Source organism: Astyanax mexicanus, chromosome 18 (assembly GCF_023375975.1).
Source record: "Astyanax mexicanus isolate ESR-SI-001 chromosome 18, AstMex3_surface, whole genome shotgun sequence".
Taxonomy (NCBI): Eukaryota; Metazoa; Chordata; class Actinopteri; order Characiformes; family Acestrorhamphidae; genus Astyanax; species Astyanax mexicanus.
In genome coordinates, this window is record NC_064425.1 from 43,753,624 (window position 1) to 43,779,253 (window position 25,630).

Below are 25,630 nucleotides of genomic sequence, written 5' to 3' on the forward strand. Positions count from 1 at the left end.
GCTAGCGTTGGAAAGACAAGCATCTCTCAGCCTACTGCTGTTAGTGGCGGATGGTTGGGAAATGATGCAAAGAACGCAGGAGGAAGGAGGAAGTTTCCGTGGTCTTCTTTTCTCTACTTTTCTCGCTTTCTATGGTGATCTACCCTACCCTGCTGATACCAATACCTGCTCAACTCAAGACCATACTATCTCCCTCCCGAGGCTATCCTTCTTTCCGTTACGTTCTCTGCAGCTTAGAGCAGCTGAAACCCAATAGCCCTGTGGTACGAAGAACCCGCCCTGCCTGGAGCTTCCGGCAGACGCCCGGCCGTGAGGGAGCTCTCAGTGTGTTGGTGGTACAGCCTCCTGAGGTGAGCTGAGATATGAGGGAGGGAGGTTTCTTTGTAGTCGCAGGTTTCTATACGGCGCTTTTCCTGCCTCCCACCTCTCTTCACTTTCTTTTACTTTTTCAATCTCTTGTCCTGCATGTTTGCCGGCCTTATCTGCGACTGTCTGTTTATCTATATGTCTAATTACGCTGTCTCTCTTATGTAATTAGCGGCTGGATAAATGGCCGTCTGCTGGAGACCCTTCCCCACCTCCTCGCCGCCGCTTCCACATAACAAATTAAAGGAACAATGGGTGCAAATGGGCTTCTGCACCAAAGCGGATGATGGATGAGACTGGGCTCTCCGTGGGTTCAGCTACCATCCCTCTCCAGACGCCGTCTGCAACAATAAAATGCTGCATCTAAAGAAACTTCCGTAGAAAAGCTTCCGGAGCTTTTCTACTGCTTGGGAACATACTTTTCTTCTGGGTTTACCACTTGTAAAGTTGTATATTTGTATATTTCTGAACATTACTCAACCACTACTTTACTACTGCTAGTTTTTGGAGTTGAATCACCTCAAAATATGAAAAAAATATTAAATTTAAGCTTAGTCTGTTGCCATTGCACAATTTTAAACTGTCAGTGTGTAGTCAATCCCCCAAGCTACCGTTGCCTCTTGTACTCTACATGCCTTACCTTTTTTTTTTTAGAGTATACCTCACTGTTCATTAGAAAAAAACCTCACCTCAGTCTCTTTGTCTCTGTCTTCCCACTATTTTGCACACTTCCCCCTGTCTTATCTCCATCATTATCTCTGATTGACAGCCCACTCCACACCAGCAACCCACAGCAAGCCTGAGCTCTGGATGCAGATGCATAACATAATATAAGCTGTGTTTTTTTTTTTTTTGCGTAACAGTAATCCTAAGGAATTTCATCGAGTAGCAGTTACCCAAGTCTGGTGCAAGACTGTTTGGCACATTATCATGTTTTCCCCATTCCCGACAAACCCTTCCTGAGTTGATCTGGGTGTGTCACAACAGGAAAAGCCAAAAAACATCCAGCGCCAAGAGAACTGCGGTTTGGGAAGTTGGGCTAAAACAAATATGCATCAGTCCCTCATGCTTGATTGATTATGGTAGGAGCGTTGTGTCAGGGAGCACAGAGGACACTAAAATGTGCAAAACAGTAGAATTGGAGCTAGAAAAGTCGATTTTCTACCAAATACTGTAAACCTACTATATGCTTGTGTTAGATTTCACACTGTAAACCCACAATTAGTTGAACTCAAATACAAGTAAAATAAGTCTGTTTTATGTAAAACTAGATATTTTAAAACTAGATATTTTAATTACATAATTATTTTGAGTTGGCCAAAATATGTGTGGCCAAATATACAATGAAACGAAGATCTTCGAGTTCAACTTATTTCAACTTATAACAGTCTGTTGCTATTGGCTTCTGGCACAACCTATTTGCATACTGGGTGTGCGCACAAACCCCCCCCCATATTTTCTTACACTCACCATCAGTATGTAGTCATTTCCCTGAATTAGGGCTAAATTAGATAAACTTGTAGATCATATATTATAATTATCTGCTTGATCTCTGTGTTGTAGGCTGTAAGAACAAGCATCATTTTCTGAGCTGCTCCAGTAACTCTGTGTTGACAGCATGTAGCATTTTCTTTCTGCATCCAATTTTATTATCTTTTAATAAGTTATCACTACATAGTTTTAGTATAGTCTAATTAGCTCAATTTATAATAAACAGGAGTATGTAGGAGTATTTCTAGTCTATATTTGAGTTAAATTAAATTAAAAAGAAGATTGAGTATGAATTTATAAACTATTAATATGATTTAAACATAAAAACATGCTGTTCAATGACATAAAAGTTGAATTAACACAGACTCTTATAGACTCATAATGACTAAATCGAATGCAGTAGACGAAAGAAGCTTACATTAGTAGTCTTTTCTTAAAAACAGTATTAATTCACATTAATTAGATAATTAGAGTGAACAGTACAGTATTGAGAGCACAGCCAACACAGTTGAGAGTTACTGTGTTACTCTAGCAGCTTAGAAAAGGATGCTTGTTCTTACAGCCTACAACACAGAGACAATTAAGCAATTAATCATGATAATGTATATGATCTTCTGTACAAGTTTACCTAAGGTAGCCCAGGGGGAATGACTACACACTGATGTGATGGTAATGTGTAGATCAATAGATTGTGCCAGAAGCCAATGGGGAAAAAGCTGCACTAAAATAAGTTGTTATAAGTTGGTTCAACTCAAAGATCTCTGAGCAATGTTTAGAAATATTCAACAGCGTATTGGTTCAGTGTACAGTGTACAGTGGCTGTTGTGTACAGTAGCTCCTCTCGTTTTTTGTTTTTCTGTTTTTTTCTGTTTGGGTGTGTACATTATTCTTGCCTTCTTGCATTCCTCCCTCTCTTTTTTCCCCAGGGGTCAGCAGGGTTTTGGATGCCTCTGTGCTACAACAGTCACACACCATTAGAAGCTCTTCAGTCTCTCGCTGTGTTGATGCACACTGATACACACTTCAGATGGAGCGAAACAGATGGAATTCTGGGACATTTGACTGGAGAAGGGCTAGGGGGGCAGCGCCTGACGATAAATCACTGTCTGAAAGGGGCTGGGGATCAAATTCAGGCCATTGACACCCATTCTTTCCTGCCGTGTCTTCCTTTCTCACCTGCGTCCCACCCTCCAAGAACCGGCGTGTCCACAGATACTTAGTTACACGTATATCTTAGAGTTTCTGCCCCCAGAGGTGTTGAAAATGCCCCTATAGGATTTCAGTCCTGGAGTGTATCTCTCTTATTTTCTTTTTTGTCCTTTGGGAAGAAAAAGAAGAAGAAGAAGAAGAAAAACGAAGGTTTTTCTTCACTTTGGTACTTTGGCGCTTTGGTACAAGGGTATCCATTACCTTCTGAGCTAGCTAAGCCGTTGGAAGTTAATCTCTTTGACCCCCTGCCTCTATTGTTCATCTTCTTCTTCTCTTTCTTTTTCTTTTTCTTTCTCTCTTTCTGCCTTCCAGCCCAAATCTTTCGACATGAGCAGCCTTGTTAGGACACGACGGAAATTGCTGCACCTTTTGGCTAAATGGGTTCTAGTTCTCCTGCTTTCCTTCTTTCCTTCTCACCTTTCTTTCCCCCTCTTTCTTGATGACACGCTTTGTTCGCTTTAAAACATAAAACATAAAAATCTGAGCGCTCCCTCCACCACCTACCCGGCATTTCTTAGCAAAAAAATAATAAATAAATAAAAAAAAATAATAAAAAAACGAGCTAAATAAATAAATAATAAAAAATAAAAAAAAACAGACTTCTGACTGTTTCTCATATCTTCACGGCGCTCGATAAAAATTACCATGCTCACAGAGCTGCAGAGAGCAGCGCTTTTTAAAAAGAGCTTGATTGATGCGCTTTGACTGACACCGCTCAGTTGATAGCAAATTGGCCAGCTTTTCCCGTGGCCTCCCACCGCGGCTTTCAAAACACGCGCCGCAACATCCCTACCATGCAGGAGTCTGGGGGATTGGAAGAAGGACTTATATTTATATTTATATATATATATATATATATATATATATATATATATTTATTTATATAAAAAAAGAAAGAAAGAAAGAGAAAGAAATCTGACGTGCGCTACAGTTTCTCTGACTAGAAAACCCCCAGCTGTCTGAAAACAAAGCAGACCAGCTTTTTTTCACCTTCATGTGGAGGAAGAAGAGGAAGAAGAGGAGGAGGAGGAGGAGGAGGAGCCGTGGCCGGCGCTCGCCTCAAGTGCCGAGTGTTATGCTTAATGGTTGAATCGCTGAAATAATATTTGCGCTCGCATTCCAGCAGGGCTTCCAGGGTGGAGAGCTCTGGAGTCGTGGGAAGAGAACGAGAAAAAAGAGAGAAAGAAAGAGAGAGAGAGAAAGAAAGAGTTTAGACTAAGATGATAATAAGCCTCTTCCTCTCAATTTTTCACGCTTTACACCAGTAAGAGCTCGAAGAGTGTGAAGGTTCAATTAGCAGGGTAAGAGCTTTGAGCAGTTTTGCTCTAAATATTACAATGCACACTATAACATTATGGGTGACATACCAGAGTTCAAAAGAGGACAAATTGCTGGTGCACGTCTTGCTGGAGCATCTGTGACCAAGACAGCAAGTCTTTGTGATGCAGCATCAAGAGCCACGGTATCCAGGGTAACGTCAGCATACCACCAAGAAGAACCAACCTCATCCAACAGGATTAACTGTGGACGCTGTAAAAGGAAGCTGTCTGAAAGGGATGTTCGGGTGCTAACCCAGATTGTATCCAAAATATATGAAACCACGGCTGATCAAATCACGGCAGAATTCAATGTGCACCTCAACTCTCCTGTTTCCACCAGAACTGTCCGTCACCACAATCAATTATTGTGCTCTAAAACCAGGTGTTTCAGTTGTTTTTTTGATGTTTTTTTTTGCTTTTTTTGTCTTTTGTGAGTATAGTAAAGGGGGTTCACAATTGCAGGGGTTTAGATAGGGAGTAAGATACAGGGGAGGGTGCTGGGGGAGGAAGAAAGGGGGATAATTGAGCGGAAGATGAGATAAAAGGGAAAAAAGGAATAGAAAAGAAGTTGGAAAGCAAGACTGATAGAGAGAAGAAATATATATATTTATATACATACACTCCCTGTATTTCCCTTTGTTTCAAACCTTTTCTCGTTGTTATCTTTTAATTAAGAAAAGAAAAATACCTGCAATCCAGTTGGAAAAAGAGAAAAGCGCTATATGCTAACACTTCGATTGTTTTTCTTGGTATGAAGAGATCTCTAAGTAAGTCATTGATCTGATGATTTTTATTATTATTACAATTTGATCTTTTTCCAGTCTATTCTTACAGAAAAAAATATAACAATATGAACCTTCTTCAGCTGCAAAGGTGCTTTTTAAACACCTGAGCGGCTTTTAGTGCTAATCAGTGCTGACATTAAAACAAGGGGATGAAACACATGGCCTCTGGCGCTATTCCCAAGCTAATTCTGTCACAAGTGTTTAAACCTGAGAAAAGCCTGTAACCCACTCTAAATTAAGATGCTCCGACAACTAAAATGTTAATAATATGTCTAAGATTATGATGGTCATTGAGATGTCAGACAGTCTATATTATAGACTATTTATATTTAGCTATGTCGGTACCACTTTAAAATAAGACTACGATTATAAAGGGTTTATAAATGGTTTACAATTAGTTTATTAATGGTTACTAACTAGGTTGTAAATGCTTTATAAATGATTAATAATCACTTATAATACATACATAGAAAGCTCTACAATCAAGATGGCTGTGGGTTCACTATTGGGCAAACAACAGGTCATTTTTGCCCTTTCTATGTATGTGTTATAACTGATTATTAATGATTTATAAGGCATTTACAACCTAATTAGTAACCATTAATACTAATACTAATTGTAAACCATTTATAAACCCTTCATAAAGGTAGTCTTATTTTAAAGTGGTCCCGCTATTTTTAGCAATCAGTCAAGGATAAAGCCTGATACTCTGATAAGACTCTGGATACCAAGAGTTTTAAGTTTTAAGAACTTAGAACTGACCAAATCCTCAAATCCACAGCAATGAAAATCAACCAAAAGCTAGTAGAAAGTCTTATCTGGACAATAGAGACAGAGAGTATTGTTTAATTGCTCATGATTGTTCATAATTATAACTGTCTTATTATTCATATAGTCATAAACAGCTCTGGAAAAAAAAATAAGAGACCTGTTAAAAATGGTATTTTTGCACCAGGAGTGGCATAAAGTTATCCAAAAGCAGCGTGCAAGACTGGTGGAGTAGGACGAGCTAACTAAACTAATAAATTAATCTTCATCTTCTAGCTGATGTGTGTTCATATTGCAGCTTGAAGAGATAGAAATGCAGCAAGCGCAGCATAAAAGTTGGGGTTTTACATGATTTTTAAATTTTTTCGTTTCTGGTATGTCTTCATTATTCAGTATTCTGCGAGTTTATTGGCTGGTTGCTAAGCCAAAGTCTAAAATATTAAATATTGCCTAAAACTTTGCCATTATCTGATTTTTATGTTAACCCTTGTGTGGTGTTCATATTTTTGTTACTCGTTTACTTTGTTACTTGTATTTAATTCAGCAAAATTAAGCAATTTTACATTAAAGTGCTTTACACATGCTTGCTTCACCTCAATTGCAAGCAATATAAACAAACAGCTTACATGGTTAATATTTGCCCTTTACCTTTCTTATGTTACACTTCTTTTAAAAAGTGCTACTCTTTTTTTTATTAGTTTTTTAATAAAATGTAAAAGAAAATGAATTAAACTCAAGATATGAGTAGAAAATTTGTTTAGTTTCAAATTTACAAATGAAGCAATGTTTATTAGCCCTTGGCCAAACATACTGTATGTAATATAAATGTGTGTGTGTGTGTGTGGGGGGGGGGGGGTACAGTGTGTGTTTATCGAAAATGTGTTTTGATATATGTTTTTCACGAACACCACACAAGGGTTAATGCATTAATCAAATTACTGACAAACTCAGATGTGTCAAAGTAATTGGATTATAAATTGTATCTAAATATCCTTAGTTACTCCAACAAAAGAAGAAGAAACTCTTTTTAATACCCTTTGATTTCAGAACAAACTCTATAATAATAAGCAGATGTCTCAATACTTTTGTCCAATCAGTTTAGCAGACACCAAACTCCACACACCACTGAAACCATCTCAATGGATCCATGGTGAGCAGAAAATTGGGTAAAATCTGATCTTCTTGGCGACGCAGGATCTCAGCACACCCAGAGATCGGTGATTAGATAATGTTATAATGTTATCGCCCTGTGATTTGCATCCAGCGCCGAGTTAAAGAGTGTGTTTGCACTGTGATTTACTCCCCGGCCCGCTGTAAAGTGCGGAGGGAAGCAGGCACGGTTAATTTAGATCAAATCATTAAAACAATGCCTCGGGAGGAAGCTACTATCAAACAGAGTCCTACTATTTTTGGAAACTCTTGACTTCGCATTTCGTTTTCTCGGCCAAAAAAAGTGTTAGAAACAGTGTCACCCCTTACTTACAGCGTTATATCACACTTTACTAAAGGGTTTATGGGGTCTGGTTGAGATGGCGTCCATGAATTGTGTGGACAAAAAGTAGTGGGACATCTGCTTGATTGGTAAATTCATTGTTTCTAGTGTAATAAAGGTTATTAAAAGGGTTCATTCTGTCCAGAGGAGACTTAATATTATATCTACTCTATTTATATGTGAATATTGTGATCATTGCGAGGATTTGATTGAATTCAGAGATGACAAAAGCATTAGTAAGGTAGGAGTGTTGGTTAATCATTGGATTTAATCCAAAAAACACTGGATGGAGCTCCAACTTTCCATAGAATTCCATAGAACTACACAGTTCCTCTTCACTTTTGTTATCAGCTTATTGTCCATTATATGGAGATGTCCTCAATCAAATTGTTGACCTCAATATTGCCAATTATTGTCTGTTTTCTTTTTTCTTTTTTGGCATCATTTTAATTTGTAAAATTTTTATGTCTGAACATCATTCATTATAAATGAATGAATGTATAGTGCAATCACATCATTAAGCTGTGTTTTTCTTTTTTAATAATTACTATAAAATGGTATTAAAATGAGCCTAATATCATTTATCTCAATTGTTTTTGGAACAATTACAAAATCCAAACAAAAAAAAAAAAGTATTCTTTCCTTCATGCCTCATTTCACTCAATACTAGTAGGCCTATTCCTATTCTGGCAATACTCCCTAATCCACACAATTTAGACATGATGGTTGATTGTTACATTTGTTCTTTCTACTATAATAAAGGTTATTAAAAAGAGTTTATCCTGTTTTTTGTTGTTGGAGTGTTGGAGTAACTACTTTCTACTGCCCAGATAAGTTTTTTCTACTAGATTTTTGTGAATATTGTGATCATTGTGAGGATTTGATTGAATTCAGAGGTGACAAAAGAATTAGTGAGGTAAGAATGTTGGTTGATCACCATTTTACCTCATTATTCCTAACTCCCCAACTCATTTTATCCAAAAGTATTGGATGGATCTCCATCTTTCCATAGAATTGCATAGAATTTCATTGGATTCCTTAGTTGATTCCACAGTTATCTCCATCATTGTTGTTGACCTCAATATTGCTAATTATGGTTTTTCTTCCAAAGAGAGTCAGTATGCTGACTCTTTTCCATTTTATTCACATTCAATTTAATGATATTCCAATTTCATTGCCTGAATATAATTCATTAGGAATGGTTTATTACTTTTAAAAAAGATCCAATTGCATTAATATGCTGTATTTTTTTTTTTTCTTAAATAAAGTCACTATACTATACGATCATGCTATACCTTTATTGCAATTGTTTCTGGAGAACAATGTATTTTCCAAACAAATACAGTTAAAAAAAAAAAAAAATTAATGACATGCCTCGTTTCACTCAATGCTATTGGGCTTATTCCTATTCCTAGTCCTATTCTATTGGCCATGCTCCATAATACACACACTTTGGACATGCTGTGCATATACTGTATTTGCACTGTATCTGTTCCACTGTATCTGTTCAAACTTATGTTGTTTCTGACTTATAGTCATACAGTATATCAGTATATCACACATTTCTATGGGTGTATTTCATATATATATATATATATTTTTTTTTTTTTTCTTGGTCTTATTTTTTTGGGATGGGACTATGAGAGGGGGTCTGTGGTACGGCAGGTTGTACGGCACTTTTTCTGTTTTACAATCAACTCCAGGCCTCCAAGACAAGAATTTCATATCTCCTGCCGTGACACAGAAAGCAACAGCAAATTGAAATTTATCTTCCATGTTGCAGCAATATCTGTGTTCATGTTATCTTTCCAAGCCGGGGTCCCTCAACCCAGTATTAAAGATGGCCCTGATGCCGAGGGATATTCTCCGCTGAGGGAAAACCTATTTCTGCTATGAACACTGTTTATTTATTTATCTATCTATCTACTAGTTTAATATTAGATATAGCCGGCCGGCTGCGGCGGGGCACGCTGCGAGAGGCCAAGGTTTGTAGCGCTGCGGATCCTCGCTTTGTTTTCTCTCGGTTGCCGTTTTTTTTTTTTTTTTTGGTGTTTGTCGTAATTATAGATGAACATTCATATATGAATCATGCTCTGGCTGGAAAAAAAAACAAAAAACAGGAGTGTGTTTTGCTTCCAGATACAGCACACACAAACACACACACACACTTGCGCTACGTTAACACACACACAGGCTACGCTAAGCGTCTAAGAGTCTCGCTCACGGATGGGGCTAGATGCCCTTTGCAGAGTTATTAGTCAAAAGCTGACTGGCTAATTAACAGTCACCCAGTAACACAAGACACATGCCTCCCAGAAACAAAGACTCCAGGACTCAGTACTACAGTTAGCAGCAGGTTAATAATATGTAGTGTTAGAGTAGCTTATATTTGCTTGTGTATTTGGCTAATGCTCTATATTCGCTATCAAATAATTGAACTTTAGTAATGTAGATGGTTTTATTACATTACTGTATGTGTACTTTATGCACTATAACACACAATAAGCTGTACTGTACTTATTGCATAATTAAAGATGTGCTCAGACACAGATAGATAGATAGATAGATAGATAGATAGATAGATAGATAGATAGATAGATAGATAGATAGATAGATAGATAGATAGATAGATAGATAGATAGATAGATAGATAGATCAGAGCTATATCCAGTATTTTCTTATTTGAACTTTGTGGTACATCACAGAAATCTGTGTGGGTTCAGCCTCCAAATCTGCCTACTGCCTTTTCCCCAGTCCCATTTCCACATACAGGTTTGCCAGGTATAGAACACAGCAACACCAAACAATATGCTTAAGCCATGAATATGAGTGAGCTGACAATTTTTTTCTTCTGCTGAACAGGTACTCACTGAGCTTCAGTGAGGTTGCTAACCACCACCACTAGGACGTCACTAGAGTATATACTCACTGATTAGCTACAGACTAAGACTTCTAGCATCATCATCTGGCAACCATGGAAAAAATAGAAAGGTGCATTTTCTGAAGGACACATGGTCTCCAGGTGCTTCCAGATGGAGATACTGTGTAGTTGCTAGGTGGTTACTATGGTATCTGATGCTTTATAGATAGATGCTACATTGTCACAGTCTGAATTCAATGATAGTTTGAAACAAAGGCAGTTTGTTTTTGCTGTTGTTTTTTTTCAGTGGTTGCACCTACACAAGATGTAGCTACTAAGAGGTTATGATGTGTTATTAATGTGTTTATAAGGTTTATAATTATATCATTGGGACATAAATAAGATTGACAAATATATAAATGTCATACCCCATTCATTCCTATGAGGGAAAAATCCACAACACTCCGTTGCTACGCAGTGATGCTAAGCTAAGCTTCTATTGATAGCTGGCGCTAAAGAAACCAGTACAGAGAGTGCGATTCTGCAGTTTGTGAGTCACCCGGAAACCAGCGCAGAACAAACCCCCCGTTTTTAGTTCTAATGAAAGTGGACAGACACTGACCCACTATGAGATCATATCCCGCGTCTCCACAATCCTCCTTTGTCTTCTTTCCCCGAGCAACAGCAGGGGAAGGATGTGCGGGGACAGAGACGAGGAGAGAGGAAAAAAAAAACGAAGAAGAAGTGAGAGAAAGGAAGGAGGAAGATGAAGATGAGGATGAGGACGCATGGCCCCCGTCCCAGGGAGTTGGGGCGGCTGGCGGCGGATGCTCTGAAGCCGGCCATTAGCCACGTGGGCCGCGGTCGCTAGCAGCCGATAACAAGAGACACAATGCCAAAGTCTTTATCTCGGTGTAGCTGTATGGTTCAGCTGATTAGCTTCTCCTCTAATTGTCTTGTTCTCTATCTCCCTGCTGTATTTACCACTGTGTGTGTGTGTGTGTGTATATGTGTGTGTGTGTGTGTATGCTGTGGTTGAACATAGCTTAGGCCTTTGGATTCATTGTCTTCTTAGTTCTTGCGTTGGAGAAGAACACCACAGCAGAGCGATTACGTGCCGGAAGCTGTGGACAGAGGAAGCTATTGTTTAAATATATAAGCAAAACTCCTTCCCAACCGCTTACGGTTGTTTATTGAGTGTTTACAGCGTTTGGAAATGCTGCTGTTTAAACTCTGAGAACCTTTTATCTCAAGCGAACCAACAAAAATGAACTGGATTAGAATTTAATTGAGTTTAAGAATGTAGAAAGTTCAAAAAGATATTATAAAAGTTTGTGCATACAGTATAAAGTGCGGCTGCATTTACATTATAGAGTTAAAGTGGTTCAAATAGTTCAAATAATAGTTTTTTTTAAAAAACAAGTGTGAACACAGCAATTAAATCTAATTTCATGCACATAGCATGATTTTAAAGTGGAGCAAATACACTAAATGTGTTTTTTTAAGGATGTATGAACACAACAACTGGATTTAACAGTCTTGTGCACTGTGCCAATCTGTATAGAGTATATGTTTACATTACAGAGTTGAAGTGGTGCAAATAAATGTGTTATTTTTTCAAAGCAGTGTGAACACATCAATTGGATCCACATTTGAGCTCCTTATCTGCAGAGATACTTGTACCATTCCTAATGCTAGTAATGGCCTACTGGAGGGGAATAGAGCCCACTAGTATTGAGTTGTGGAGCAGTGGAAGGAACTATGGAACTATGTTCTATGGAATGATGGAGCTCCATTCAGTACTTTTAGTTGGGGATCCATTAGTACCCTATTAGTACCCTAGATGGAACAGTGACACAGTTCCTCCAACAAGGAATTGAAGGTATCGCATTGAGTTTAGCCATATATTGTATTATTATATTAATTAAAAGAGTATTAAATGTGATGTTGAGGCATTTCTATTGGTCCACTCATCTACTTTTACCATTCCTAATGCTAGGAGGAATGGTCTACTGGAAAGATGTGTTTTATGGAATGATGGCACTCCATCCAATTCTTTTTGAATTGTAGAAATTGTGTATAAGTTGGGCATACATTACTACAAACTCTTTCCTATGGAGAGTACTGGGAATTGGAGGTGTCCCATTGCGTTTATCCATATATTGTATTGTTATATTAATTAAAAAAGTATTAAACGTGATGTTGAGGCATTTCTATTGGTCCACTTATCAGTAAAAATCCCGATAGAATGATATAATAAAACTAAAACAGAGGGAGGGAGGGAAGGATGGAGGGAGGGAGGGAGGGAGGGAGGGAGGGAGGGAGGGGGAAGGGGAGGGGGGGGGGGTTGATATGACAGCAGCACAGTGATGGCCTAAAAGTTATGGCAGGGGAAATGGAGGGAAGAAAGCGATTCTGGAGCATCTTCTCCACAGGGGGTAGCACAATACTCAGAGGAGAACTGTTTCCTGACACTCGGCATTACGTCTCTCCGGATGTCCGCGTGCGCTAAATGAGACATAACGCGCAGTGGATTTGACTGGAGGCATCAGCATGCCTGCTTTCCCCTGAATTAGATCCTTCCTCTCCGTTTAGCGTCTCCGCGTTGTTGGAGAGAGATAAGAAGGCTTTATTTGCCGCGCGCTCGAAAGAGCATGGCAGATCCGCCGCTGATCCTGCTCAGATTTGCTGCGTGTTCAAAAGCGTCCGTAACACCTAAAGTCAAACCCCGCCACATGCCCAGAGAGAGAGGGAGAGAGAGAGAGAGAGAGAGTCAGAGAAAAATCTCTCTTCATTTGCTCTCTGCTGTAAACAAATCTGACCTTTAAGTTGAGCATGTGTGTGTGTGTGCGCTGAAAACTCTCTGTGTGTATGTGTGTGTGCAGAAAAGTGTGTGTGTGTGTGTGTGTGTCGAATAGTGTGGGTGTGTGTGTGTATGTGTGTGTAGGCTATGCCGCCGGGCCCATCACAGCAGGCCCCCCCGGAGCTCGAGCCAATCAAAGTGCGCCAAAACTCATCCATATCTATGCCATGCGATTGTCTCCTAAATAATGCAGCAGCTTCTCCGCACCAGGCCGTTTCTGCTGCATCGGCGCTATTGTGAGCCCTGTGTGTCACGAGTGCGCTCGCACACACACACACACACACACACACACACACACACACACACACACACACACACACACACTCACACACACTCATCATCAAGCTCTCATGCCTTCCAACTTTTACATTTTTTTCCTTTTTTTCCACTTCTCTCAGCCTTCCGATTCAGAGAGAGAGAGAGAGAGAGAGAGATGCAGAAAGACAGGTAGGGAAAAGGTGGGAATAAAAAGAAAGAGACAGATAAAGCAAGAAAGAGATAAAAAGTTAAAAAGAAATAAAAAGCATAGAGATAAAGAAAGATATAAAGTAAAAGGGTGAAAGAGAAACCAAAGAAAAAAAGTGAAAGAGAGAGAAAAGGAGGGAGATGGGAATGGGAGAATGAGAAAGAAGGTTAAATAAAATAGGATGGTAGAAGAAGGAAAGAGATGAGAAAGAGGGAGTATAAAGTAAGAAAGTAAAAGTAAAAGGGAGAAGAAAGTGAGAAAAAGAGAGAGAGAGAGAGATGAGGCAAGATAGGTAAATAACAGTAAGGGATCAAATGGAAAAAAGAGAGACAGGTAAAGCAAGACAAAGCAGACAGGAAAAAAAAGAAAAAGAGATAAGAAGAAAGAAAAAGATCAGGAAAAGCGTTTAAGTAAAAGACCAAAGAAAAAATGGAAGGAAATAGAGAAGAGAATGGAGAAAGAGAGGAGATAAATAACTAATAAAGAGAAAAATAGGGAGTCAGAATGAGGTAGGCAGAAGAGGGAGATAATAAGGAAAAAAAATAGATGGAGGCAAAAGAGAGAGAGAGAGAGAGAGAGAGAGAGAAAGAGAGAGAGAGAGAAAGGATAGTAAAGAGAGAGAGAATAAGATAGGATGAGATGTAGAAAGAGTAAGAGTGAGAGAGAGGGAAAAGAAGAATGATGGGAGGGAAAGAAGTTGAGAAAGAGAGAGTTATGTGCCCTCAACTCCGTCACGCCTTCCCCTCAAAACACACACACACACACACACACAAACACACACACACACACACACACACACACAGACACACCATGTTAACATATGGCCAGTTAACCAACACACACACATAAACACACACATAAACACACACACACACACACTTGTGCAGCCCCTCACAGGAACTGGAGCTCATGCATTATGAACTCCAGATCCACAGAGACCACCTCTATCTATCTATCTATCTATCTATCTATCTATCTATCTATCTATCTATCTATCTATCTATCTATCTATCTATCTATCTATCTATCTATTAAAAGTGAAAAACAGGAAGAAGCTTTGATAAAGATGAGCTAAATTTGATAAAGATGAGCTAACGATTATGCAAAATAAAATAGGACGATGAAAGGAGAAGGGAGATGAGAAAGAGAGAAAATAAAGGTAGAGAGAGAATGAGAATGAAAAAGCAAAAGAAAAAGAGAGATGAGAAATGTAAGAGAAAGAGAAAAGAGAGAGAAAGAGAGCAGAGATGAGGCAAGAGAGGTACAGAAAAGTAAGGAACCAAAGAATCTATCTATCTATCTATCTATCTATCTATCTATCTATCTATCTATCTATCTATCTATCTATCTATCTATCTATCTATCTATCTATCTATCTATCTATCTATCTATCTATCTATCTAAGGGTAATCAGATGCTCAAAGCCAACACCCACACAGTGAACCAGAGCAAAAGGTTAAAAGAGAGAGAAAAAGAGAGGAAGAAAGAGAGAAAGAAAGCTAGAGAGAGAGAGCAAGTGTTGGCGACAAATTTCCTCTGAACTTTACAAGGTTCAGGGCTGCACAGCGACAGAGGCTTCAGCGGAAGGGAAGGGATAGAAGGAAAGGAAAAGAAGAAGGACTGAGAGAGAGAGAGAGAGAGAGAGAGGGGGGGGAAACGAGTGATCTCTGCACACTTCCTTTGAACTTAGCCCCTACGAGACCGAACAACCCTAAGCTAAAGGTTCCAAAAAAGGCTCTCTCGCCCAAAGATTACTCGGAATACTGATGCCGGAGTGCGGCAGCGTTCCGGCGGGAAGCTTGGGGGACATTCCGAGAAAGCAAATTATGGATGGGGGGCGCGGCAGGCTTTGGTTTGGGCATACATATGAATGTATGCGTGCTGGGAAAGGAGGCTGCTTTTTTTTTTTCCTGGCTTCTGTCATGTCGCTTCCTTGGTCGCAGCGAGTTCTGAGCCCCTGTGTTGTGAGATACTCCCTGAGTGAGTGCGTGTGATTTTCATTGTGTTGCTGCTGTCTGAGTGGTATGGGACTTTGTTGAGATTCAGGGTGATGATCATTGATGTCATTAATGTTATGGTTATGGTTGATTTCCTTCTTCCATCCATGTTTTTTTCATATTTTATGGGTGTAATTTACCTGATGTTAGTATTATTTTTGTGTTTACCAATGGGTGGACCAAAGACCAAGTTCCCATTAGCATTATTATTATTTTTTTTGTTGTTAGGCCATTACCTTTTATGGATTACCAATATTAAGCCAATATTATTCCAATATCAATTTTTCAGATTTTTTTAAAGGGTCATCCATGGTACCTTTTTTATTTTATTTTATTTATTTTAGGTGATGTTGTATGTTGTAAAATTAAAGAAAGGTCCCAAAACTTCAACGTCATACAGTGTACATATACCCAACTTTAGTGATGGTGTTACTCATTTTAACATTAGTGTTCTAGGGTTAAAGACCATTATTTGGCCAAGTAATTGTGGACACATTATCAACACTCCACTCCAACCTCAGGACACCATTAAGAACCTCTACAACTTCTTCAATCCAACCATCCTTTTTTCCTCCTGCATCCACTTCTTCGGCTGTGTTTGAGTGTATTGAGTGTGGGTATATTCGGTTGAGTGTTATGAGTGTGTGTGTACACAGTACATACGCGAGAGCCAGAGCGCGAGAGAAAGAAAAAAACACACCCTCGCACGGCGCTGCAGTGTGTGTCCATTAGCCGTGGATGTGGGAGCGTGTGAGTCAACAGCACGGCGCCTGTCAGGGCTCCCAGTGTGCAGCGCTGCTTGTATAGATGTCAGGTGAGATGAGTAGTGGAGGCCATATGGGAGCTTGTGAGAACCTCACTGCTCCTCCTTCAGCAGCTGCTGCCAGTCTGTCAACCAATAGCCTTACCTACCTCCCTCTCGCACTCTCTCTCTCTCTCTTTCGCACTCTCGCGCACACTCTCTCTCTCTCTTTCTCTCTCACACACACACATTCTCCGATTGGAATCCCATGTGTCAAATCCAGCGCTGTGCAGTTTCAGGGCATGCTTTAACTACACATTCTGCCTTTAAACCAACCAGATCTGCCAAAACATTAAATCCACCTGCTTTGTATTGAGTAGATTGCACTTGGGCCACTATAAAAACTCACAAAGTTGATTTTTCAAGGTATGAAGGATCAACATGCCCACAAGATGTTGGTTTGTAGGTGTTTTGTTGTACAGTGTCTACACCAAACTGGCACCAAAACCAATGTTGGCAGTCTACTTTTAGACCCTTCTTGGAACATTGTTGAAACAAGATCTGCCTGATGTTCTGGAGATCTAACCCAGATGTTCTAAACCAATCATTGTCTAGAACATCACAGTTTGGTTATGGTCAAAGTAGCTCAAAGTGGCAAACTTGCCAATTTTTCCTACTCTTAAAACTTCATCATCTTTAAGAACTGACTATCCACTCGCTGCCTAATGTATAGAACGCGGATGTTTATTGTAACATTCAGAAAATGTTCTACTAACTAAAAAAAAACAGAGAGAGAGAACTAGAAGACAGAGAGAAAAGGAAAGATGGGAAAGTGTAGAATGAGAAGAAAATGAATAAGGAGGGACAATGGAGAGAAAGTAAGAGAGAAAAAGAAAAGAGCAAGAGGTAAGGAGAAAGTTAGCAAATGCATAAAAGAGTGAGATATTTATAAGAGAGAGAGAGAGAGAGAGAGAGAGAGAGAGAGAGAGAGAGAGACCAACAAAAGATAGGAAACGAAGATACAGGTGATATAGATAGATAGTTTAAAGCAAGAGAAAAGAGAGAGAGAGAGAGAGAGAGAGAGAGAGGGTGAGAAAGTGAAAAGAGAAAGAGAGTTGAAGACAGACAGACAGTGAGAGAGAAATAAGGGAAAGTAAGACATGTTTGGGAGAGTTATGAGATAAATGAGAGAAGATGAGGAGGTGGCGGTGGGCAGTTTACGCTTCACGCTGGCTGAAGAAAAAACTGGCGAACTTCAGCGGAGAGAAAATTCTCCTGCCATACGTTAAATTAATAATAAAAGACCCCCTCAGGCCTCCTCTATCAGCCCACTCCTCCACAGCGTGCCTGAGCAGTGTCAGAAAGTGGGATGGATCTGTGTGTGGAAGTGAAGAAGAGCTCAAATCTCCTTATCTCCTTATCTCTTTACCTCTTAATCTCATTACTCTGTTATCAGCTTACAGAACATGCAGTGTTCTCCAGAGTGATGCACTGAAGCGTGTAACTACAGGTAAACTGCACTGATTATTATAATAATAGGTGAACAAGTCAACAGTGAATAGTGAATAGTGGTCCTAGTTTAAGGCTTAGTCCCAGTTTAGTTATACAAACGATCAGCCGTAACATTAAAACCACCAAGAGACAAAGTGAATAACATTGATAATGTGGTTCCGTGGTACATATATTTTGTGGTACATGGTGAATAAATATACGTTAGGGAGTGAGCTAACAGTCGGTTATTATGTTGATGTATATTGATGACGTACAAAAAAAGGACAAGCATAAGAATCTGAGACACTTTGACAAGAACCAAACTGTACAAGAGCAAAAAGAGAATGATGGAAAAAAAGAATAAGAAAGAAAGAGAGAGAAGAGGAGGATAAGCAGAAACTAAGGACAGAAGAAAGAGAGACCAAGAGGAATGGAGCAAGAGTAACCAAAAAGAAGGAAAAGTTAAGAGAATCAGAAAGAAAGAAAGAAAGAAAGAAAGAAAACAAAAGACGAAAAAAGAAATAGCAAGAAAGGGAACATGAAAGAAAGATAGCAAAGCGAAGAGAGAACAAAGAGAGAAAGAAAAAGAAAAGAAGAAGAAAGGAAAGAAAATGAAAGAAAGGGAGGAAATAAATCAAGATAAAAAGAAAGATGAAGGAAGACAGAAAAGAGGAAAAGACAGATAAACAGTGGAAGACAAAAAACAAGAGAGAAAAGAAGATAAAGATGATAAAGAGAGATTGCATTGATTGATAGAGGCGGACAGAGAGAGAGAAAGAGAGAGAGAGAGAGAGAGAGAGAGAGAGAAAGAGAAAGAGAGAGAGAATGCGCGCACGCGGAATCGTGTGAAATCTGCAGTCTTTGTCTCGCGCTCCGTCTCTCCGCGCGCGCGTTAATAAAACAGCTAATAAGTAAATAAATCAAGAAAATGAATAAAAGATTTTCTGGGGAAAAACAACAAACAACAACAAACAGCAGCAGCTACACGCGCGCGCGCGGAGAAGGAAATGGGCCACGAGATGTAATCTAACCCATATCAGTGAACCGCAGCGCGCGCACCGCAAACCCCGCGCAGCAGCGCCGCCCTGCAGGAGAGAGAGCGCGCGCGCGCGTCCCCGCGCCCACCAGCAGCGCCTGAACGTATAATAGCATAGCGCCGATGAGCCGCGCGCGCTCCAGTCCGCGCAGTCCGCCAGCTCTGCGATACGTTAGAGCGCGCGCACGCACGCACACGCATCTCATACACACTGGATACAGCGCAACAGAACGGGAATACACCACACAACAGCGGCTCGTGCTGCTCAGTGCGTGATGAGATGCCCCCTGTTAACCCACTACACACTTCACACTCAATGCACACAGTGCACACACTGGGGGTGGGTGGTATGATCCTACTATTATATATCGATACGATTTCAGGGTATTTTTGTGATAAAAAACAATATTTTTGCAGATATGAGGAAACAATGTGAGAAATAAGAACGTGAGGAAAAAAAAAGGAAATTGAGAAAATGATAAAACAAGAGAAAAGGAGAAAAAAGAGAGTGACGGAAACAGAGAAAGGGGGGTAAGCTAAGAGAAAAAGAAAAAAGGAACAATTGGAGAAAGACCAAGAGGGGATAGTGTGGAATGAGAGAATAAAAAAGGAAAAATACAACAAACAAAACAAAAGACCAAAAAAGAGCAAGAGCAAAAAAGGAACATGAAAGATAGACGGAGAATGAAGAGAAGGCAAGACAGCAAAAAAAGGGGAAAGGAAAGAGTAAAAAATTAAAACAGGACAAAAGAAAGGGCAAGACAAAAGAGATAGAGAGGTAAAAAAAAGATAAACATGACAAAAAGATAGATAGATAGATAGATAGATAGATAGATAGATAGATAGATAGATAGATAGATAGATAGATAGATAGATAGATAGATAGATAGATAGATAGATAGATAGATAGATAAACTCCAAAACAACTTCAAAACAAACAAAATTTACTGCTATTATAAAAATAACGGTTGACTAATCAACTAATCGAATAAATAACCATCAAATTAGTCAACTATTAAAATAATCATTTCTAAAATAATAAGCAGCTCTACTGCACACACACTCCAGGAGCAAACAAACAAAACAACGCATGAGTAAAAAAGGGAAAGTGTCACGCGGGCATCCCTCAGGACAGCTCGCGCGTTTATTTATTTTTTATTTATTTTTTTAGCGGAGCTCGCGCGCGCACACGCCCACTTTTACACCTCGGCTCGCGCCCCGCCACCGTTTATATTTCTTTAATGCTGTTGCATTATTCTGTTTGAAAGCGATGCAGCGGTGGCCTGTGCAATGATTAAGAGCTCGAGCGCTCTCTCTCTCTCTCTCTCTCTCTCTTTTCTCGCGCTCTCTCTCTCTCCTCCGTTTCTCTCTCTAAAAGCGCGTCTCCTGCACAACGCCAGCTTTTCTCGCGCGCGCCTGCCTGCAGCAGCGAGGTGTTACGCCTTCACTCAGTCCCTCGCGCTTATAAATATATATATTTATATCCTGCATTAAAGACGACAGGGGTCACCCGAGGCAAAGCGTGCACGCGAGAGCGCGAGAGTGCAACAACTATAGCAGAGTGTCACAAAGTTCAATATCTGCTTTAAATGCAATCAAACTGCAAACGGCTCATCCTCTACTTTAATCTTAACGTTACTCTACTACGTCTGTTTTACGCATGCACGCGACTCTCATACTACACGAACCATCATGAAAGATGGTACAAATGGTACAAAAAACTATCACTGTGGTGGTAAGTTACTCCTGGAGGTATTGAGTTTTCTAGTCATTTCCAGTCTTAAATTAACTTTTTAACCACATAAACCAAAGTATTTCCCAGTTATTTGGGCATTTCCAGTTTTATACCTACTTTCTAGCAATATCTACCAAAACAATGTTAAATTTTCTGGCCATTTCCAGTCTTAAATCAACTTTTTTATCAGTGCATACCAAAGTAAGGTCTATGCAATACTGTATTTTTGAGTTATACCAAGATACTGTCCAGGTTTCTCACTATATTTCACACTATACTACTCAATTCTTGATTCAATATCAATGTATTGTCCAGTTGTCAACCTCATACCAATGTATTGTCCAGTGTTCTGGTGATTCCCGGTCATATATCCATTTGCTTGCAATACATATCAAAGTATATCTGGCCATTGACACTTTTTATGTTAGCTGTGTGCCAACACAGGGTTCGGTTATATTGCCTTTGGCACTTTTATATCCACATTTTAAGCCATATATATTAAAGGTCTGACCAGTTTTTTAGCCATAATACTCTTAACACATTTCTTCCAAACATATACGATTGTAGTGCTCAGTTATCTGTAGCCATTGCCACTGTTATACCCACACTTATGCTATACAGTAACCAAAGTAATGTATTTTTCAACATAATATCCATGTTTTAGCCACATATAACACATTCAAAACTGTAATGTTCACTTTTTTAGTTTTTAGCCAAATTCCACTTTTAAGCCACATACCAGTGTGGTACACTGTATTTAAAGCATACACTATTGGATTAATGTCCAGTTTTCTAGTCTTTCTCATTGTTATATCCATGTTTTTAGCCACATATTAACAACACATTAAAGTTCATGTTATTTCTATGCAATACTGTAATGCCAACTTAATAAATGGAAGCTTATTAAGTATATTATCCAGTTTTACAGCTGTGCAACACTCAAATGCTCACTTTTTGGCCACATGCCACGGTGATATGGTGCTTTTTAAGACTTTTTTCCAACATGCAGTTCAGTTTTTAAGCCATGTAATAATGTAAGAACCAGTTTCCAAACATCTATTTTACTACTTTAATATCTCATTCTTTTAGACACATACAGACAATTTCACTGTTTGCTTGTTTAGCCATGTTTGCCAAATGCACGACTGTACTACCTATACCCTACTGTAAATAACACTTTTTAACACCAATATAGCACCACTGTTTAACTACATATATCCAGCTTGTTCAGCCACGTATTTCCATAGTAAAGCATATGCTATATTTTGCGTCCATGCACTACTACCACTACCATCACTCCCATTGTACTGTTTATTTGATGTTTTCCTCCATGTACCACAGCTGCAATATACTGTAAAACACAGCACATGCTTTATTTTAACTCCCACGTGCTATATACTGTAGTAGCTATAGTACAGTAGACAGTAATGCCTAAGATGCTCATACTCAAGATTTACTGTAATGCCCAGTCTTGGCATCGTGGGCATTTTGGCAAAGTGCCACCTAAAGTGGTCCAAGTGCTGGTCCAGCACAAATTCTGCCCAATCCATACAATTCCATATCTATATAGTCTGGTGTATAACACCATGCACCAAGTTCTTGGAGCCAGTCAGGGGGGTGAATTGCCCCCCTCAGTAAGGGTCCACAGCCGAAGCAGCTGAGCTGTAAGCAGCTCGCTGGCTTTCTGGATGGCTGGATTGCTGGATAACTGGTGTGTGTGTGTTTGCCAGTGTATGAGTGTATGAGTGGATAAGTGTGTGAGTGTATCAGCCCAGCATCCAGGTGGTGGAGCTGCTTTAACGCTGCAGTGCTGCGGTTCTGGTGTAAGATGTTCTCCCCGGACTGACTGCAGAGCCTCAGCTGATGCTGCTTCCACTGCTGCTTCTTCTTTAGCTCCCCTAAAACAAGCCCCCAAGCCCCCCACAACAAAATCCAAAGCCCCTACCTGCTCCCCAAAGGCACAGCGCGACTGCAAACGCCAGCATCTTCCTCCGCGCGTCCTCCTCCTCAACCTCCCGCAGAAAAGTCCTCAAAGCTCCGCGCGCTCCGTGCGCTCTCGGTGCGTCTCCAGCGGCGCAATCAGCTCGTTCCCAGCCTGTGGCGATGCGGTGCGCGTTCACAGCATCGAGAACGAGCCTTCCTCTCCTCCTCCTCAACTTTTTTCCTCCTTTTTCTCCCTCCCAGAATCACCTGCGTCCAGTTAGTTTACTCGCTGCGCTTCGGGACTGCCGTGGGCAATGCTGCGTATTGCTGAGCGTGCCTATGCGTAAAACGCGTGTGTGCGCGTGCATGCGCGTGTATGCCTGTATTCCTATTCCTGTGTGTGTATATGAGTGTGTGTGTGTGTGTGTGTGTGTGCTGTCTCCGTTGTGCTGATGCTGAATGAAGCTCTACAGCCTTTCCTGTGTGAGAGCAGCGCTCGTGCCCTCCTCCTCCTCCTCCTCCTCCTGCTTCTACTCCTCCTCCTCCTTCTTCTTTTCTTCCAACTGCTGCTTCTTTCTCTCGCCTCTCTGTTACGCACGCCTCTACTCTCTCTCCACACCCGTTTTGGGACAGGCCACGCCCTCCGTAGCCAGGATTGGACGGGGGAGCTCCGCCTTCTGCAGTAGGATTGGCTCGGGGTTCGAAATTACTAGCCGTGCAGCGATGGACGAATAGGAGTGAAGGAGGCGTGGTATGGGTAGCCAGTCTTAGAGGAAGAGGGCGTGGTTTGACTGAATATGGGTGGGATATGTATTCAGGACCGTGCACTGGAGCTGGATGGAGATCAGTCAATCAGTCAATCAATCAAAACATCATTAAATACATACAAAACACATGAATACAAACATTCACACACAATAACAGTTAAAAGTACAGACATACCTTAAATCCCGTGTTTTTTTTCTCATTATTTTAAGAATTGTCTGCATTGTAGATTAATACTAAAATCATTCAAACTATATGTACATCTGTACAGCATTTTCTCAGTCAGCTTTATGAGGTAGAGTCACCTGGAATTCAGGCTTTCAGTTAACAGCTGTGCTGAACTCATCAAGAGTTAATTACTTGAATTTTTTTCTTTCTTAATGTGTTTGAGTGCATCAGTTGTAAAGTTGTAAAGACTCAACTAACCAACTAACCAACCAACTAACCAACCAACCAACCAGCCAACCAACCAACCAACCAACCAAGCAACCAACCAACCAACCAACCAACCAACCAACCAACCAACCAACCAACCAACCAACCAACCAGCCAACTAACCAACCAACCAACCAACCAACCAACCAACCAACCAACCAACCAACCAACCAACCAACCAACCAACCAACCAACCAGTCAACCAACCAACCAACTAACTAATTAATTAGCGGAACACATACATACAAACATACATTACTAAGTATTTAACTAAGTGGAGCTAAATACCCAGCTAAAAATGTTAGTAGAACATTTTCTAAACATTACTGTTAACATTATTAGAATGTTCAATCATTCAAGTTTTCTGAATATTCTTAGAGTGTTTTTATTTAGCATATTTAAACTTTGTGGTAACATTGCTACATCGCCACTCGTGTCAGTGTTTTTTTTTATTAAATAGTTTTGGTATTGTTACTTTTAACATTTTCATGATGTTTATATTAATCTAGCTGGGAACGACATGCGAGAAACATTCTATTAACGTAACATCTGCAACAACTGCAATAAAACTAACACATAATTCCAGAAAAACAACATGGTGGTGGTAGAGTAATGGTCTTCTGCTGTTTACCAGACAATCCTGAGGGAGAAAGTCCGGCCATCTGTTTGTGACCTCAAGCTCAAGCGTACTTGGGTTATGCTGCAGGACAATGACCCAAATCACACAACCAAGCCCTAAGTGAAGGTTTTGGAGGGTCTAGTTAAAGTCTGGATGATTGAGATGATGTGGATGATCTTAAACCAGACGTTTTTGCTGGAAAATCCCACAATGTGTCTGAATTAAAACTGTAATTCTGTAAAGAAGAGTGGAACTAAATTCCTCCACAGAGTTGTGAAAGACACATTATCAGCTAGATATGTTTGTAATACTTTTTTTTCCCCCTTTGATAGATAAATCTAATGAAATTATCATTTAAAAAATGCTTTTTATATTTACTCAGGTTATCTTTGTCAGGTATTAAAGTTTGGGTAACACTTTATGGTAACACTTTATAATAACTTTCATTAATATATTTTTTACTCATGGTTAGTAGATGTGAACAAAGCATTAGTTCATTAGAATTTAAATATTATAAACAAATGCTCACACATGACAATCATTTGTCAGCATGGATATTCATATTAAAAATGTAAGCAAATCATTAGCTCATCAGAATCTGAACATTAATACATTTTAAACCTAAAAAATGTTTATCAATTACAGTTAATGTCACCAATGTGTTTATTAGTATTTACAAATATGTTTTTTGAACTTTTTATTCTTGTTAGATGTAAAAAAGATACCAAAAATATCGGTACCACTTTAAAATAAGACTACCTTTATAAATGGTTTATAAATGGTTTACAATTCGTTTATTAATAGTTACTAATTAGGTTATAAATGCCTTACAAATCATTAAAAATCAGTTAAAACACATACATAGAAAGGGCAACAGTATAGATGGCTGTGTAATATAGTTCACTATTTCACAAACAACAGGTCATTGTTGCCCTTTCTACGTATGTGTTATAACTGATTATTAATGATTGTTAAGGCATTTACAACCTAATTAGTAACCATTAATAAACTAATTGTAAACCATTTATAAACCCTTTATAAAGGTAGTCTTATTTTAAAGTTGTACCAAAACATCAGTATGACAAAAAAGCAAAAACACAAGAAATCTGTAAAGGGCAAATACTTTTTAAAACCACTGTATACATTAAATATGATCTAGAAAAGGTAGAATCTCAGTAGAAGCCTTTTTTTTCAGAGAGGTGGAATGATATAATAAGGTGCAGGGCTCTGAGACCCTCAGGGCCAGGTGATTAGGGATTGCAGGGCCT

General features: G+C 39.5%; 1 protein-coding gene across 1 annotated transcript in view; it reads right to left on the reverse strand.

Annotated features, from left to right (window-relative positions):
- kirrel3l (kirre like nephrin family adhesion molecule 3, like) overlaps window positions 1-23,102 on the reverse strand; it is an 86,144-nt gene extending 63,042 nt beyond the window's left edge. Inside the window, exon 1 of the mRNA XM_049467058.1 lies at window positions 22,566-23,102. Coding sequence (XP_049323015.1) covers window positions 22,566-22,605 — 40 coding nt within the window. The 5' untranslated portion in view covers window positions 22,606-23,102. The remainder of the gene's footprint in view (window positions 1-22,565) is intronic.
- Between the last annotated feature and the right edge of the window lie 2,528 nt (window positions 23,103-25,630).